At 37.8% G+C, this 16,813-nt stretch overlaps 1 protein-coding gene across 2 annotated transcripts in view; it reads left to right on the forward strand.

Annotated features, from left to right (window-relative positions):
• Window positions 1-3,466: 3,466 nt before the first annotated feature.
• The window catches only part of gabra1 (gamma-aminobutyric acid type A receptor subunit alpha1), a 92,515-nt gene continuing 79,168 nt past the window's right edge, over window positions 3,467-16,813 (forward strand). Inside the window, exons 1-2 of one of the 2 annotated variants that reach the window (XM_061898614.1) lie at window positions 3,467-3,712; window positions 4,960-5,067. In XM_061898614.1, the coding sequence (XP_061754598.1) occupies window positions 4,985-5,067 (83 nt within the window). In that variant the 5' untranslated portion in view covers window positions 3,467-3,712; window positions 4,960-4,984. Of the gene's footprint in view, window positions 3,713-4,025; window positions 4,096-4,959; window positions 5,068-16,813 lie in introns of those variants that run through there. The other variant, XM_061898615.1, reaches the window with a different exon arrangement.

Below are 16,813 nucleotides of genomic sequence, written 5' to 3' on the forward strand. Positions count from 1 at the left end.
ACATTTAAAGATAAGTCTTTACAACTAAAATCCATGCAACATTTTGACCAAAGAACCATCATTACATGTGAGGTAGACCAAAATATTAATAATAGAAAACAAATCATGCTATCGCCCTGTGATGAGGTGGCGACTTGTCCAGTGTACACCCCGCCCTCCGCCTGAAAGTAGCTGAGATAGGCTCCAGCAACCCCCGCAAACCCAAAAGGGACAAGCAGTGGAAAATGGATGCATGGAAATCATGAGATCCCCTTTAATTATGATGTACTTCAGCTTTTGAAGTTCTCATTCCCTGTTCTTTCTGGTCTGCGAGCATTTTGGCATTTACATTTTAGTGGGCCAGATGGACTCATGCTTTGTTTTCCTTTTTATTGATGTAAGATTGAGCCCAATATACAAACAATGCCTGACTCTATGTCCAGGATCACAATGTTTGCCACTCATACAGCCTGGTCTATGTGACTATATGCCACATTTTAATCATCCATTTGGGCAACCCTTTGGGACAGTTTACTGAGGTATACTGGATGTGTGTCATATAAAAGAAACCAAAAAAAAAACAAAAAACTGTTGCACGTTGTTTTGTAAAATAAATACATATTCAGGTAAAAAATGTAATCCTCATATTAATTTTAATGGAATAAAAAAAATATGATAAATATTTGGGAAGGAGTAGGACAAACCATTAGTAAAATATATATATATTTTTGTTGCCCCTATATTGGGTCAAATTGCGCAACCCAATGGTTGGGTTAGGAATCACCCAACATTGTAGTGAACATAACTCAACTTTTGTGTTCAATGAATTAAACCCAATAGTTGGGTTATAAATAAATCAACATTGAGTTAGCATAACTCAATATTCTGTCACGGCCAGGGCGCATCCCAATGCCCATTCATCTGTGCGCTCTGCTGTGTGCGCTCTGCTGTGTGCGCCCCCAAGAGCGCACCTGCACGCGCCTCTCCGGCAGAGGCTGTGACAATGCACAGCTGCAATCAATCACCGGCAATCAGCAAACCTAAAGCTGATCATCAGGCCTGCCTTCATAATCCAGCACAACCTGCTATCCCGGGCCAGAAGGTACTCATCTGTTCCCGTACAGTAAGCCGACTAATGAAGCTCCATGCATTCTCTCTCTGTGTTTCTCCACCGTCGTGTTTGATTGGTCTCATGTCTTCCTTGTCGTCCTCCCTGCAGCCTGCCTTCATTCCACGTTTCGAGGGGTGTGTCTCGTTTTCCTGCGTTCCCTCTGTTTCCTCGGCTGCCTCTTGAATCTCGATCTCCAGCTTGGACAAGTACCTTCAATGCCTCGCTATAGCCCCCGACTACCTGCCTGCTCACGGATCTACGAGCCCACTCTGCCCCTGTTAGACTTCCGCCTTTCTCGCTCAACACTCACGGTAACACTCAGCAATTAATTCCTACCAATAGTTACACACCTACACTCTTGGATTTTGTCACACTCCATTTCCTTGTTTATTTCATATTATTAGTTGTTATATATATATATATATATATATATATATATATATATATATATATATATATATATATACATGTAAACAAATAAATTGAGCTTAATACTACACCCCTGTATTCTGTGCCGTCTCTCCCTCATGTACATGTAACACTTTTGGGTTAAAGCATTCAATCCAATAGTTTGGTTGAGAAGAACCCAATATTGAGTTAGCACTAAGCAATTTGTGGATTATATAATCCAACCCAAAAATTGGCTTTGAAAAAAATTAACCCAAAATGTTGGGTTAAAATAACCCAACAAATGGGTGCGTCCTTTTCTGCACTTGGGTTAAAAATGGGTTATTTTTTACCCAACTATTGGGTCAAATTGCGCAACCTCATAGTTGGGTTAGGAATCACCCAGCATTGTAGTGAGAATTTCTCAATTTTTTGTTTTCAATAAATAAAACCCAATAGTTGGGTTATGAATGAACAAATATTTAATTAGCATAACTCAACGTTTGGGTTAAATAATTCAACCCAATAGTTTGGTTGGTAATAATTCAACATTGAGTTAGCATAACACAACTTTCGTGTTCACTACATTAAACCCAATAGTTGGGTTATGAATAAACCAATATTGAATGAGCAGAACTCAACTTTTGGGTTAAATAATTTTACCCAATGGTTTATTTGGGAATCACCCAACATTGTCATGAGCATAACTCAACGTTTGTGTTCAATACATTAAACCTACTAGTTGCATGAATAAACCAACATTGGGTGAGCATAACTCAACTTTTGGGTTAAATAATTCAACCCAATAGTTTAGTTGGGAATCAACCAACGTTGTCGTGAGCAAAACTCAACGTTTGTGTTCAATACATTAAACCCAATAGTTGGGTTATGAATAAACCAACATTAAGTGAGCATAACTCAACTTTGGGGTTAAATAATTCAACCCAATAGTTTGGTTGGAAATAACCCAATATTGAGTTAGCATAAGGCAGGCAACCTTTGTGTTCAATACATTAAACCCAGAAGTTGGGTTATGAATAAACCAACATTGATTTAGCATAACACAGTATTTGGATTACATAATCAAACCGAAAAATTGGCTTTGAAACAAATAAACCAAAATGTTGGGTTAAAACAACCAACAAAAGGGGCGCCTCCTTTTCTGAACCAGCAAATGGGTTAAAAATGGGTTATTTTTTAACCCAACATTTTTTAGTGTGCATACATGCGCAAGGGCATGGACGTGAACTTAATGTGACACACACACACACACACACACACACACACACACACACTCCCGTCCACAGCTAGTTGACACGCGGGCACGTGTTGGGTAGGCTCCCCGGCACGAGCACGCGCACAAAGTCGAATAGCATCACATAAGACATGCAGACACGACGAGGAAGAAGAAAGAAGAGGAGGAGGTGAGAGAGGGGATGTATGGAGTGGAGATTCATGCATGATCCATACTGTTGACCAATGAGCTGCGTGTACAACACTAAAAAAAAAAATAATAATAATAAAATAAGAGGGGATTGGGGAGGGGGGGGGGGGGCTGCATCACATCGTGCACACTGACGAGCACGGCTGACGTCTCCTGCCGGGATGCAAATAGACGGATGACACATCACACACAGCTGGAATGTTTCATTGTGAATGCAAATAAAAAAGCAGAAACCAATAATGATAATAATGCCATCATGTGGCGTGTCTGGCTTTAGCAATGCGCAAGGGGGGTGGGGGGGTTGGATGAAAAATGTCCTCTCATTTGTAGTTTAACTTGACTACAAAAATTATAGGCTGGCTGGTTGGTTGGATGCTCGACGAGCCAGTTTTTTCTCCTCTCTCTCTCTCTCTCTCTCTCTCTCTCTCTCTCTCTCTCCCCCTCTCTCTCTCTCTCCGTCTCTCTCTCCGTTTCTCTCCCCTCCCTCCCTTGCAGATGCACGCAGCTCGGCGCGCTCAGTGTGGAGTGGCGCGGCTGGCTGCAGCGGCACATTGGCTCCATCCCCTCTCTATCATCTCATCCCCCCCCCCAACCCCCGCCACGCCGACATCCATCTGCAAAAAAAAAAAAAAAGAAAAAAAAAAGTATATATTTCTGATTGCCAGCCGCACCAGGAGGAGGATTTAATTGCGTGCGTTTGTGGGTGTGTGCACGCGCCTGCGCGCGCGTGTGTGTGTGTGTGTGTATGTGAGCAGAAGGAGGGTACAGGCTCGTCACGTCGGTGCAAGCTGGTGAGCATACCAACTCTTTTTTTTTTTTTTTTATTCGTGCATCCTCCTGTTTGAATGTTCGAATAAGGGGGAGGGTGCGTGTCTTGTCTCTTAGCAGCAGCGGAAGTTGGATAGTGTCTTTTGCGGGAGATTTCGTGCTCGTCTTTTTGCATGGAGAGTGCAGTTATTTTATTTGTTGCATGTTTAATTTTGTTGGAAGGGCGAGAAGGGGAGGTAGAGTAAGGAAGAGAGATAGAGCTGCGCATATATCCCATCCAGCAGCCGCCAGCTAGAATTCGTCAGATCTGAGATCACATAGGATTTATTTTTCTTTTTTTTTGTGTAGCTCATATAAGTTGGAAACCACACGGTCGACTATAAGGCATCCATCGAGCCCATCTCTTGTAAGTGTGTTATTTTTTTTTTTTTCATTTATTTATTTATTTTTTTTTTTGCATGCGAGAGAGAAGACGAGTTGGAGATGTTCTCAATTTGGGAATGGGATGAGATTTTAGGTGAGTGGATGCGTGAATGTGCGGATGGACACGGACATAGAGAGAGACAGAGAGAGCCCGAATTCAGCACCATGGACAGCGCTCTCAACAGCGCGCGTCCGCTCCGTTACGCACGAACTAGATCGCCTTGCAGGGATGCCAGTTGCATGCTAAATTTCCACCCAGCCACAGCACCCATAGGCTGTAGATAAGCATGTCATGTTTATCTATGTGTGTGTGTGCGTGTGTGTGTGTGTGTGCAAGTTGTACGATTTTGACACTTCAAACCATTCTAATCATTGTTGATGTGTATATTATTAGGGGGTTTTATGAGTAATAGCACCTCGCTCTGGCTGACATGAGTCTATAGCCACTAAATCATGATTTTTTGGGTTGTTGTTTTTTTTTTGCATGCTCAACATCCCAGCTTAATGACTGCATGATGAACAAATGCTCTTATTTTATTCAGAGAGGGGAGAAGGAGCAGGAGGGCGGGGAAGGGGAAGGGGGGGATTGATATTGCGGCGTGGCGTCGCTTCACATTGCAGGAGAGCGAAGGAGGCGCCGCACAGGTGCTATAGAACGTGTGGTTGTATGTAATGTTGCCTTGTTTAACATTAAACAGGGAGACGTTTTTTTTTCCCTAAATCTAAAAAAATACGATTACAGATTTTAGGATAATCCTATTCGGTAAATGCGATCATGGCTAGCCCACGTGTCGCATGTTTCCCACCCTTCATGTGATCAAATGCTCATGGCATCTCTTCTCCCCAGCTGTGAAAGGTCCTACTATTCAACAATGTGTGGACGGGGCACCGTGGCCTCACTGTGCCTGTTGGCTTGCTTGTTGGCGGCCTTCAGCGGCGCCCTGGGCGCGAAAAGGTAATTAATCCCTTTATCTGTCAATATGTGCATGAACACCCAACAAAACAACTTCCGATGGTTCTCATTTTCTTCTATTTTGTTTTTAAATGGCTTTGAAACACTCCCCTGCAGCGTATCCGCCGTGGTTGTAAAAGTGGGGCATCCCCACAAGACACCTCCACGCTTATTATATGCAAAGAGATAATGAGATCAAAGAGATAAAGAGCCAAAATAGCCAAGATCCATGTCAGAACATAGCATTGCACATTTGTGGCCGGTCTAATTATTATGGGATTGTGTCACATTTACATAGCTGACCCCACTCTGGATCATAATGTGTGTGTGTGTGTGTGTGTGTGTGTGGTTGCATAAAAATCAAGCAAACCCCATTTTTGCAAGCTTGTTGTTTCCACGTTGAATAATTATTCATTACTAAAGAAGCAATAATTGATATTCATTTTTTCAGGCGGGTGATGACAATGTTATGCACTCTGTGACGCACTAATAAACAATTCATGTTGGCTCACATTTTAGGCCATTAAACATTTCTTTGTCAATCCTCTTAAACAATAGTCAATTTATAAACCGAGCATAAGTAATCCACTGTGATTGTACTTTTGTTGCTGTTGTTGTTATGCTTCATTTTTGCTAGCTACTTGCGATTATGCACAAAAACCATAGTTACAAAGCCCCAATTTTCACAGTTTTACTCAATTTACACTCATTTTCATTTACCGTGTGGACCAAATCCATATCATTCAGTCTGATTGACGACTATTATAATTCTAATCATCCAGATGGGGTAGAAAAGGTGTGTGTGTGTGCGGAGGAAAGAGGGGGAAGCAAGAGAGACATCAGTGTGTGGCGCACTGTTGCTGTCTAGATGACCTGTAGATGGAGATGGTGCACAATGTTTTACTGCCGGATAAACATGGGAAGTCTTCCAAAAAGGAACCTTACAGCATTTTGACTTTCCTGTTTCGTTGTGTTTACTTCCTTGACGAGCAAACCTTTACCCTTTTAGGAGCGAATCTGTCACACAATCTGAATAAACACATAAAGCGGACTGTAAAACATGTCAACTCTGCGCGTAAAAGTGGGATGGTACCATGCAGTGGTCCAGATCTATAAGTCGAAGACTCATTCAAGGGAGGTGAATACGGTGCTTTCTCTAATCGATCACAACATTTTTGCTCGTGAGCAAGGATGTTGCACTCACTGGGACAAGGAGTCATAGTCACACCCCCTAAATAGCGTTCTATACGTTAGATTTAGCCCAAACCAATCAGCAGTATCGAGCATTTTGCAATACATTTACTGTCTTATTGCTGAATTATACCTCTCCAAAGACGTCCATGTGTGTGCATTAAAAACAGCTTTCTGTTGAGTCTTTTACAACATTAAACCACAAAATGATCCTACAAATTTAGCACCTGCAACGCAGATCTATGGTTTGACAGCCATACATACATACAAAAGATTTATATTTCTGCTTGTAATGTGTTACAAGGTTAAAAATAATATCTGTTTGACTAATAACTCCATGGAACTTGAAAAATGAATAAGCTAAAATGTACTAGTATTGTCGTATTGTCTTGTACTAATATTCTTATGGCTCAATTGCCAAAAGTGGCATGAAGGAGTTTAGTTGAAAACAAAACGAAAAAAATGGGCAATCAGTGATTTGTTTTGTAGATATGTTCTGACCTGAAAGGGTAACACTCATTATAAGATACAATGGCAAATCCACTGTAAATTAACATCAAGTTAGCAAATTTTGAAAAGTAGTGCTTTACTTTTGAGATTTAATTTGTTGGCATAGAACATTGCAATGTTCTTTACTACTCATACATGTCGTTGCCTGCCAAATGCTTAAGCTGGAAACTAAGTTATGTGCAACAAAGGAATCAAAATACAGCACCGTTTGATTTTACATGTATTGCTACCTGATAGTATTGAAGGAATCCGGTCCGTACCTATAAAAGTACCAAATTCAATACCCATCCCTACGTTTACTGTTATAATGATAAATGATAGATGGGTTGTGCTTGTATCGCGCTTTTCTACCTTCAAGGTACTCAAAGCGCTTTGACACTACTTCCACATCTACCCATTCACACACACATTCACACACTGATGGAGGGAGCTGCCATGCAAGGCGCTAACCAGCACCCATCAGGAGCAAGGGTGAAGTGTCTTGCTCAGGACACAACGGACGTGACGAGGTTGGTACTAGGTGGAGATTGAAACAGGGACCCTCCGGTTGCGCACGGCCTCTTTCCCACTGCGACACATCGTCCCTTTACCGTGATTAGCATCTGCAGTATAGTATGCAAATACAAATGTTCTCAGCTAACTGCATAACAAAAACTCACGTGTTAGGAGGTTGTAACAAAATATGCAAAAGATAAAATACATGGAAAGAAGAGGACTACTTAGTAATATCTCAACTATATTGTGATAAATGTGACAAAAAATTATTAGATGAAACATAAAGATACTATAAATAGAATGTATTGGACATGAAAACAGAATAAAAATGTATTTCCGTTGGGCTGCACAAGACAACGTTGATTATACAAACACGTCCTTTAAAACTGACTATGAAACAACATTGCAAAATAGTTGTATTTTTAAATTGAGACGACATTGATGTCTAACATTGGATCCAAGTTGTTGGTTGGGATATGACCAAATTTAAATGGTCAAAACAACGTCACAACCTAAAAATGAATAAAGGATGGCAAAAAACATGTTTCAATATTGTAATTGTGTTGTAAAATATTGGCTGCAAAATCAACGTCAGAACCCAACATTGACTTAACGTCGTCGAAAAGCTTGCTGTTTCAACTTTATGTTTGAGTTGCTCAATGTCAGGATTAATTCAACAAGATCTCAACGTTGTTTTAATGACTTGTTCCTGCTGGGACTCTATTTAGACGTAAACGTAAAACACAAACAACATATTTGAAAGAGATGCAAATAAAACAATGACTGGACTCAAACAAAAAAATCAGAAGAACGACTAAAAGTCATTTAAGATCTCCTGATTAGGCCAGTAACATGAGTAACTTTAAGGAACCGATAAATCAAACAATAAAATACACTTTCTGGAAAATCTGTCTTTTTCTGCCTTTTTCCTGTGTCCGTACAACCACAAATTAGGTGGATCAACACAGCAAGTTTCCATCATCAGAGCTGTAACAGGTAACGCCTTTCCGCAAGACAGGGGTGTAAAAATGAACACAAAAAAATGGTCGCTGTCCGGCAAGTAATTTTTTTTACGCCACACCTGGCGCTGATATTGTATAGTCGTCTGATCGTCGGATGTCATGTTGCTGTGTAAAAGTGGTTCAGTTTAAAAAGAACCAGGCAGGGTTTCTGTGTAAAAGAAGCTCATTTATCCTGGAACTTTGATTCTGCAGTGTTTTTGAATATGTATTTTAAAAACGTTCTTGAATGTCCAATGCAAAGGACACTATTATGTCGAAGAGGTTCATTTAGCCTACTGACGTGTATTTATAAATGGTTGATTTATATAGGCTAGCTGAAATCAACCATTTATAAATAAAGGACACTATTATTGAGTGTAATGGCAGATCATGCCAAGTGTCTGAGTCGACCAAGAAAGGAGAACTCCCAGTAGAAGCACGGTGGCTGCCAGTGTTGTGGGACCATGCTGACTTCATTTCAGGAATATCAAATGAGAGTAAAGGGTTCAGATGTATTACAGCCTCACCTAATTTCATCTCTTACGTAATCTCACACTGAACTGACTGAATATCAAAAGGGATCATCATTTCCTGTTTTCTTTCTGGAAGCGTGATTACAAAATCCGGGGGAATTGGTGGCGGCCAAGCTGTGCTTGAACCCTTTTTTATATAAATCCATGTGAGACAGGGATGCAGCATCTGTATTTAGAAAGCAAAGTGTCCCACGGCTCGCATTCAATCTGCCCCAATCCCTCATCTTTGACGCTGAGCCACGTCTTCTCTCCTCCTCTGTTTCCTGCTTGAACATCCTGACCTATTCCTGACCCTCTCTCATGCCCCTTTTCACCCAATGTATCTTCCTCGACATACCACTAGTGTTAATCTTCAAACTGTGTGTTCTGTTACAGTGGGCAGAATTATTCAATATTCCTGTTTAAATAAAACCTCTGCTTTGTTTTTAATGGCTATTTAGGCCTTTTACGCTACTGTATTTGAATGTTAGGCATTAAGGTGGTTCTTGGAGAGCCAAGTGTTTTGACCGTACATGTTCTTTTACAGTAACCGCTAAATAGTCAGTATCAGTTCAATGCAAACTTCAATAAAACAATGAGTGAGATATCTCTGACTGGTGTGCTCGCTGGCAAGATTGACTCCAGAATACAGCCGGAAAAAAATCTAGATAAAACTGTTATCAAATTTTGTACAAGAAAAAGGACATACGTTCAAGTAACATGTTTAAAAATGTTCCTGGAAGACATTTTGACATTAAAATTATGTTTATGTTCAATAATTGGGGTCTTTTCTCAAGATAATTGTGAGTAATCAATTGTGACTAATATTTATGAAAAAATATTTACTTGTTAAAGTCTATATATACATATATATATATATATATATATATATATATATATATATATATATATATATATATATATATATATATATATATATATATATATATATATATGTATATATATATATATATGTATATATATATATATATATATATATATATATATATATATATATATGTATATATTTATATATATATATATATATATATATATATATATATGTATGTATGTATATATATATAAATGAAATAAATAAATATATATATATATATACATATATAAAATGTGTGTATATATATATATATATATATATATGTATATATACACATATATATATATATATATATATATATATATATATATATATATATATATATATATATATATAAATTATTACTAATATTGATACTGTTTTTGATAATATTAATTTTAGTTTCACTACTTTTGGTTTGTTCTGTGTCGTGTTTGTGTCTTCTTTTAATTGCTCTGTTTATTGCAGTTCTGAGTGTTGCTGGGTCAGGTTTGGTTTTGAAATTGGATATCATTGTTATGGTATTGCTGTGTATTGTTTTGTTGGATTGATAAAAATAATTAAATAAAAATAAAAAAATCGAAAGGGAATAAGCGGTAGGAAATGGATGGATGGATGGATTTTTTCAAAAATGAGAATCGACAGCGTGAGAAGAGTCAGAATCGCGATTCAAATTCAAAACAATCTTTACCCACGCCCCTAATATATATATATATATATATATATATATATATATATATATATATATATGTAATTGATCTTCTCACATGTTCCTCCACACGCCACTCTCCCACCCACACACCACATTGCCACTGTTGCAGCTTCTAATTTATCTCGATGACCTCTCCCTCACCTTGGAGCTGTTGGGTGAGAAGAGCTTGTTTCCAAACATTTGCTGTTCATTTCGCAGAAAGCTAAGTTTGCCCTTGGTGTTAGAGAGAAAAAACAAAACGGGAGAGTAAATGATTTCCTCAGTGCATTGCTGATGAAGGTGTGCACAGAACATGTATTGATTCATGTATGCAGTGGTAGCCCATGAACGCGACAGACTTCAATGTGCTTGTACTGGTGTGTTATATCTGAAATGCGCCAACAATCAACTGACAATTACACACACGCTCGAGACAGCTTTGTTCCCGTAACATTGTGGTGCGTTCACTTATAACCTGGAAACACGGACTCCAGGGCTGTGATTGGACTATTTCCGTATGATGCAGCTTTTTTGGGGCGCTAAGGTGGCTAATGTTGTAGCCGTACTCAATAAAACAAAAGAACAGAGAAAGAATCACCTTTGACAAAAAACGTGACATTGTATGAAAATTAAGACGTAGTTTTGTTAAAACAGATCTACCGTTTTATGAAAATACATTATTTTTGCTTCACATGCAATTAGCGCCTGTGATTATGCAGAGTCTTGAATATTTATGCACAATTGTCAATGCAGAGTGTTTTTTTAGGGATGGCTTGAAGCATTTTGTTTCATGTTCATATCCAGCAGGGCCTGAGTGGCCCGCGAGACACTATTAAGGTATAAATAATGGATAACAATTTCTCTATTCTCTGAGATTGTACCTAGGCATGCATGTGCTATATGCATTCTCTCTTATACAAAGTGTCTTTAATGCAAACATGTCTTGGTTACAGCACATACTGAAGAGCTTATGGGAGTATATTGCCCTTTGTTGTAAAATAGAACCTGCAACGGTCCATGAATTTGGAGACTTTATATTTTTGGCTCATTCCATCAAAGTTTAAGGACATATAAGGACAGGCAGGAAGGCTCTCTTTCCGTACTTTAATACTGAGGTATAACTTAATGTAGTTTAATTAACATTAATTAACAACCTTTGGCACATTGTCCCAAACTTTTGAATCAACTTAATTCAAAACTATGTTAAGCCTCATGAGCAACGAAAGACGGTTGCGCTCAAAAGTTTTTTTTAAGTAATTTAGATATCCATCCATCCATTTTCTACCGTTTGTTCCCTTTTAGTGTCGCGGAGGGCGCTGGTGCCTATTATTTTTTTATTTTTTTTACTTTCTGCGCTTTAAAATACTTGTTATCCTCAGACTTATCGATAGATATATAAGCTTTTATAGATTTGTAATGTTTTATTTTTTTATGTTTTATGCTCTTTTTGTAAAAAAAAAAAAAAAAGCACAAAAATGTTGGGGAAAAACACAAAATATGCACAATTTCCAAAAACGATTTGCAAAGTGGAACACTTCGGATGAGATAATTACAGCCATTCGTGGGCCAATAATTCATAACAACACTGGTTTTGATGCATTATTTTTGGAACGATGACAGTTTCTTTTCTCCAAAAACTCACACTATCCCTCCTTAGCTGAAAAACGGTTGCGCTCAAAAAAATAGTTATAAGTGAAGTGAATTATATTTATATAGCGCTTTTCTCTAGTGACTCAAAGGGCTCTACATAGTGATACCCAATATCTAGGTTACATTTAAACCAGTGTGGGTGGAACCGGGAGCAGGTGGGTAAAGTGTCTTGCCCAAGGACACAACGGCAGTGACTAGGATGGCAGAAGCGGGAATCGAACCTGCAACCCTCAAGTTGCTGGCACGGCCACTCTACCAACCGAGCTATAAGTCAGTCGTATAAAACTTTTAACGCTTTAAAAACTTCCACAGCTTCAGACCTATCTATAGATATACATTTTATATGTATTTGTGATCTTAAATTAAACAAAAATAAATACAAAAAATAAGTGTTATTATGGTAAAACACTATATGCAATATTTTCCAAAAACAGGTTCAACAACTTTTTTTATGATGGGGAAAAAAAACTAATATGCACAATTTCCAAAAAAGAGTTGCAAAATGGAATCAGATGAGGTAATTACAGCCAATAATAGGTCAATCATTCATTACAACACTAACTTTGATGCATTATTATTTTTGGAAATAAGGATTTTCTTTCAAAAAGTTACACTATCCATCCCCCAACCAAAAAAATGGCCAAACTCAAAAACGTGTTATAAGTAAGTCATACATATATATTTTTTGAAACATCCAACACTAAATAATCTTTCAGAAGCTTTAGACTCATCCATAAATATTACGTTTTTGTTTTGTTTTTTTGCATTTTTTTAAATTATTTTAGGTTATTCTTGCCCTTCTTTGTGACACGAAACACCACTGTCTTGTTGTTGCCTCTCCTGTTGTTTAGCTTCCCTGCATGACACCAACTACAATGAGCGTGCGGAAATTTCAGTAAATTTATCCTGCAAACTTCAGACATTCCTTTCAAACATGCATAATGAACTATCTTGGCCACTCGACTAATACATGAAGAGACAGTGTGTGCATCAGCCATGAGAAAGCATGCTTTTTTAAAAAAAAAAAAGGGGGGGGGTCTTGCAGGCTTGCAAAGTTTTGGTCAATTTTACCCTGACACACACAAAATATATACACACTTTTGCACACTAGCATGCACAGTAAGGGACAATTAATAATAGCATCAGTATTTTTGATGAAACTGAATATTTGTTTTAACGTAAATATGTTTAAGTCACGTAAACACTGTCATTATCTGATGGTGCGGTGGTGCCATTGCACACGTACACACTGACATTGGACACAAAATGTTTTCCAAATCACAATTATACTCCTCTCTGTAACAATTACATCCCACCAAGATCATTATTTATTGCATTTAGGTCGTTCGTTGACAGATTTTTCAATTTGAATGAACAAAAAGTGCGAAAACACTCCATGTGAAATTATCTCGGATATCAACTAGTGGTTGAGACGTCTAATTACATTCAAAACTATTTTTTCTTGTATTTACAAGGGACATGCTTAGATCCTGCGATGAGGTGGCGACTCGTCCAGGGTGTACCCCACCTTCCGCCCCCTTGTAGCTGAGATATGCACCAGCGCCCCCCGCGACCCCAAAGGGAATAAGCGGTAGAACAATGGATGGATGGCTGCTTAGATCCATTCAGTATTTACAGTAAAATCATTGTAACATATCAGGTTTTTAGTATATTGAAAATATATATGTTACAATGGGAGTCAATAGAGTCAATTACACACACCAAGTTTAATCAGCTCCGTTATTTTCCGTTTTTTCGACTGTTTTCCGTACCTTGGAGACATTATGCCTCGTCGGTGTGTTGTCGGAGGGTGTAACAACACGATCAGGGACGGATTCAAGTTGACTTACGTGGAGTATGCTAATCAGACATATCAATGGTCACGGAATGCTATTCGATGCTAGCATGCTATTTAGGCTAGCAGTATGTACAAATTGCATCATTATGCCTTATTTGTAGCTATATATGCATCCAGCCTTTCCCTCCACCCACATTTAATGCCAAACAAACACATACCAACCGACGGATTCAAGTTAGACCAGTGGTCAAAAGATGCATTTGTTGGTTGGAAGGCGATCGCCGAATTCGTCCTCGTTGTCGCTGTCTGTCGTGATATGGCTCAATAGCTTCAGTTTCTTCTTCAATTTCGTTTTCGCTATCTGCCTTCACACTCCAACCATCTGTTTCAATACATGCGTAATCTGTTGAATCGCTTAAGCCGCTGAAATCCGAGTCTGAATCCGAGCTAATGTCGCTATACCTTTCTGTTCAATCCGCCATATTTGATTGTATTGGCCTCACACAGTGACGTCACAGGAAAATGGACGGGTGGATATAGCGATGGTGAAAATCAGGCACTTTGAAGCTGTTTTTCGGGATATTGCGTGATGGGTAAAATTTGGAAAAAAACTTCGAAAAATTAAATAAGCCACTGGGAACTGATTTTTATTGGTTTTAACCATTCTGAAATTGTGGTAATGTTCCCCTTTAAGGTTAAAAGTTCATCAAAGTGTTGGCTGTCACAAATTTATTTGGCTCCATAGTGTCATACTCAATAAAAAAAACTAACACAAACGCATAGGATTCTTCCATTCAATTATATGCGGGAGAATTGACTTTTGTTATACGCTTAATGTTTTGGCCATAATTGACCAGGGCAAATACAAGCAAAAGAAGTGGGCATTATTTTACACTGGTATATGACAGTGACAAAAGTCATAAAATGTTATCTTCCAAGATGATCTGGATCTGACTTTTTAAACCAAAAGTCATGTTTTTGTTATTACATCATCTTATGAGAGAACACACTCACAAATTAATAATATAGCACTGCTAAAAAGGGTTTTTTTGTCTTTGATGTACAAACCCTGTTTCCATATGATTTGGGTAATTCTGTTAGATGTAATTATAAACGGATTACAATGATTTACAAATCATTTTCAACCCATATTCAGTTGAATGTGCTACAAAAACAACACATTTGATGTTCAAACTGATAAACATTTTTATTGTGCAAATAATTATTAACTTTAGAATTTGATGCCAGCAACACGTGACAAAGAAGTTGGGAAAGGTGGCAATACATACTGATAAAGTTGAGGAATGCTCATAAAACACTTATTTGGAACATCCCACAGGTGTGCAGGCTAATTGGGAACAGTTGGGTGCCATGATTGGGTATAAAAGCAGCTTCCATAAAATGCTAAGTAATTCACAAACAAGGATGGGGTGAGGGTTACCACTTTGTAAGCAAATTGTCGAACAGTTTAAGAACAACATTTCTCAACGAGCTTTTGCAAGGAATTTAGGGATTTTACCATCTACGGTCCGTAAAATCATCAAAAAGTTCAGAGAATCTGGAGTAATCACTGCACGTTAGCGATTATATTATGGACTTTTGATCCCTCAGGCGGTACTCCATCAAAAACCGACATCAGTGTGTAAATTATATCACCACATGGGCTCAGGAACACTTCATAAAACCACTGTCAGTAAATACAGTTGGTCGCTACATCTGTAAGTGCAAGTTAAAACTCTACTATGCAAAGCCACACAAACACACACACACACACACACACACACACACACACACACACACACACACACACACACACACACACACACACACACACACACAATCTCTTTCCAATGAATTACTTTTAGTACAAAACATGCCAATTTGAAACAAAATGTGTACAAATCATTTTACATTATTAAAACAATGTGAAAAAAAAAGTTAAAGGTACAGTAAGGGGCTGCTGAGGGCCTCAATTTAGTCAGGGGTGGCCATGTATTTAATCTATATCCTCTTGAGAATCAGTATTCTCTCTGTTTGTACATATACATTTTTCGATTCTCGATTCAAAAATGTTTTTTTCCCGATTTAAAATTATTCTCTATTCATTCAATACATAGGATTTCAGCAGGATTTACCCCAGTCTGCTGACATGCAAGCAGAGTAGTAGATTTTTGTAAAAAGCTTTTATAATTGTAAAGGACAATGTTTTAATAACTGGTTGCAATAATGTAAATTTGTTCTAACTATTAAACAAACCAAAAATATGACTTATTTTATCTTTGTGAAAACATTGGACACGGTGTGTTGTCAAGCTTATGAGATGTGATGCAAGTGTAAGCCACTGTGACACTATTATTCTTTTTTTATTTTTATAAATGTCTAATGATAATGTCAATGAGAGATTTTTAATCACTGCTATGCTGAAATTATAACTAATATTGATACTGTTGTTGATAATATTCATTTTTGTTTCACTATTTTTGGTTTGTTCTGTGTCGTGATTGTATCTTTTCTCAATTGCTCTGTTTATTGCAGTTCTGAGGTTTGGTTTTGGAATTGAATGGCATTGTTATGGTATTGCTGTGTATTGTTTTGTTGGATTGATAAAAAAAAACAAAAAAAAATATTTTTTCAAAATGAGAATCTATTCTGAATTGCACAACATGAGATTCGCGATTCAAATTTGTATCGATTTTTTCCCACACCCCTACCAGTCAATCAGAATAACTTGTGTGCCTGGAGGATATACTGTAATTTGAAACTTTAAACAATTGGACTGATTGATTAATTGATTGAAACTTGTCTTAGTAGATTGCACAGTACAGTAAAAATTATGTACAATTGACCACTAAATGGTAACACCTGAATAAGTTTTTCAACTTGTTTAAGTCGGGGTCCACGTAAATCAATTCATGGTACAAATATATACTATCAGCATAATACAGTCATCACTCAAGTTAATCATCAGAGTATATACATTGAATTATTTACTGTACATGATTTACAATCTGGGGGGTGGGATGAGGA

This window comes from Nerophis ophidion, linkage group LG04, assembly GCF_033978795.1.
Source record: "Nerophis ophidion isolate RoL-2023_Sa linkage group LG04, RoL_Noph_v1.0, whole genome shotgun sequence".
Lineage (NCBI taxonomy): Eukaryota > Metazoa > Chordata > Actinopteri > Syngnathiformes > Syngnathidae > Nerophis > Nerophis ophidion.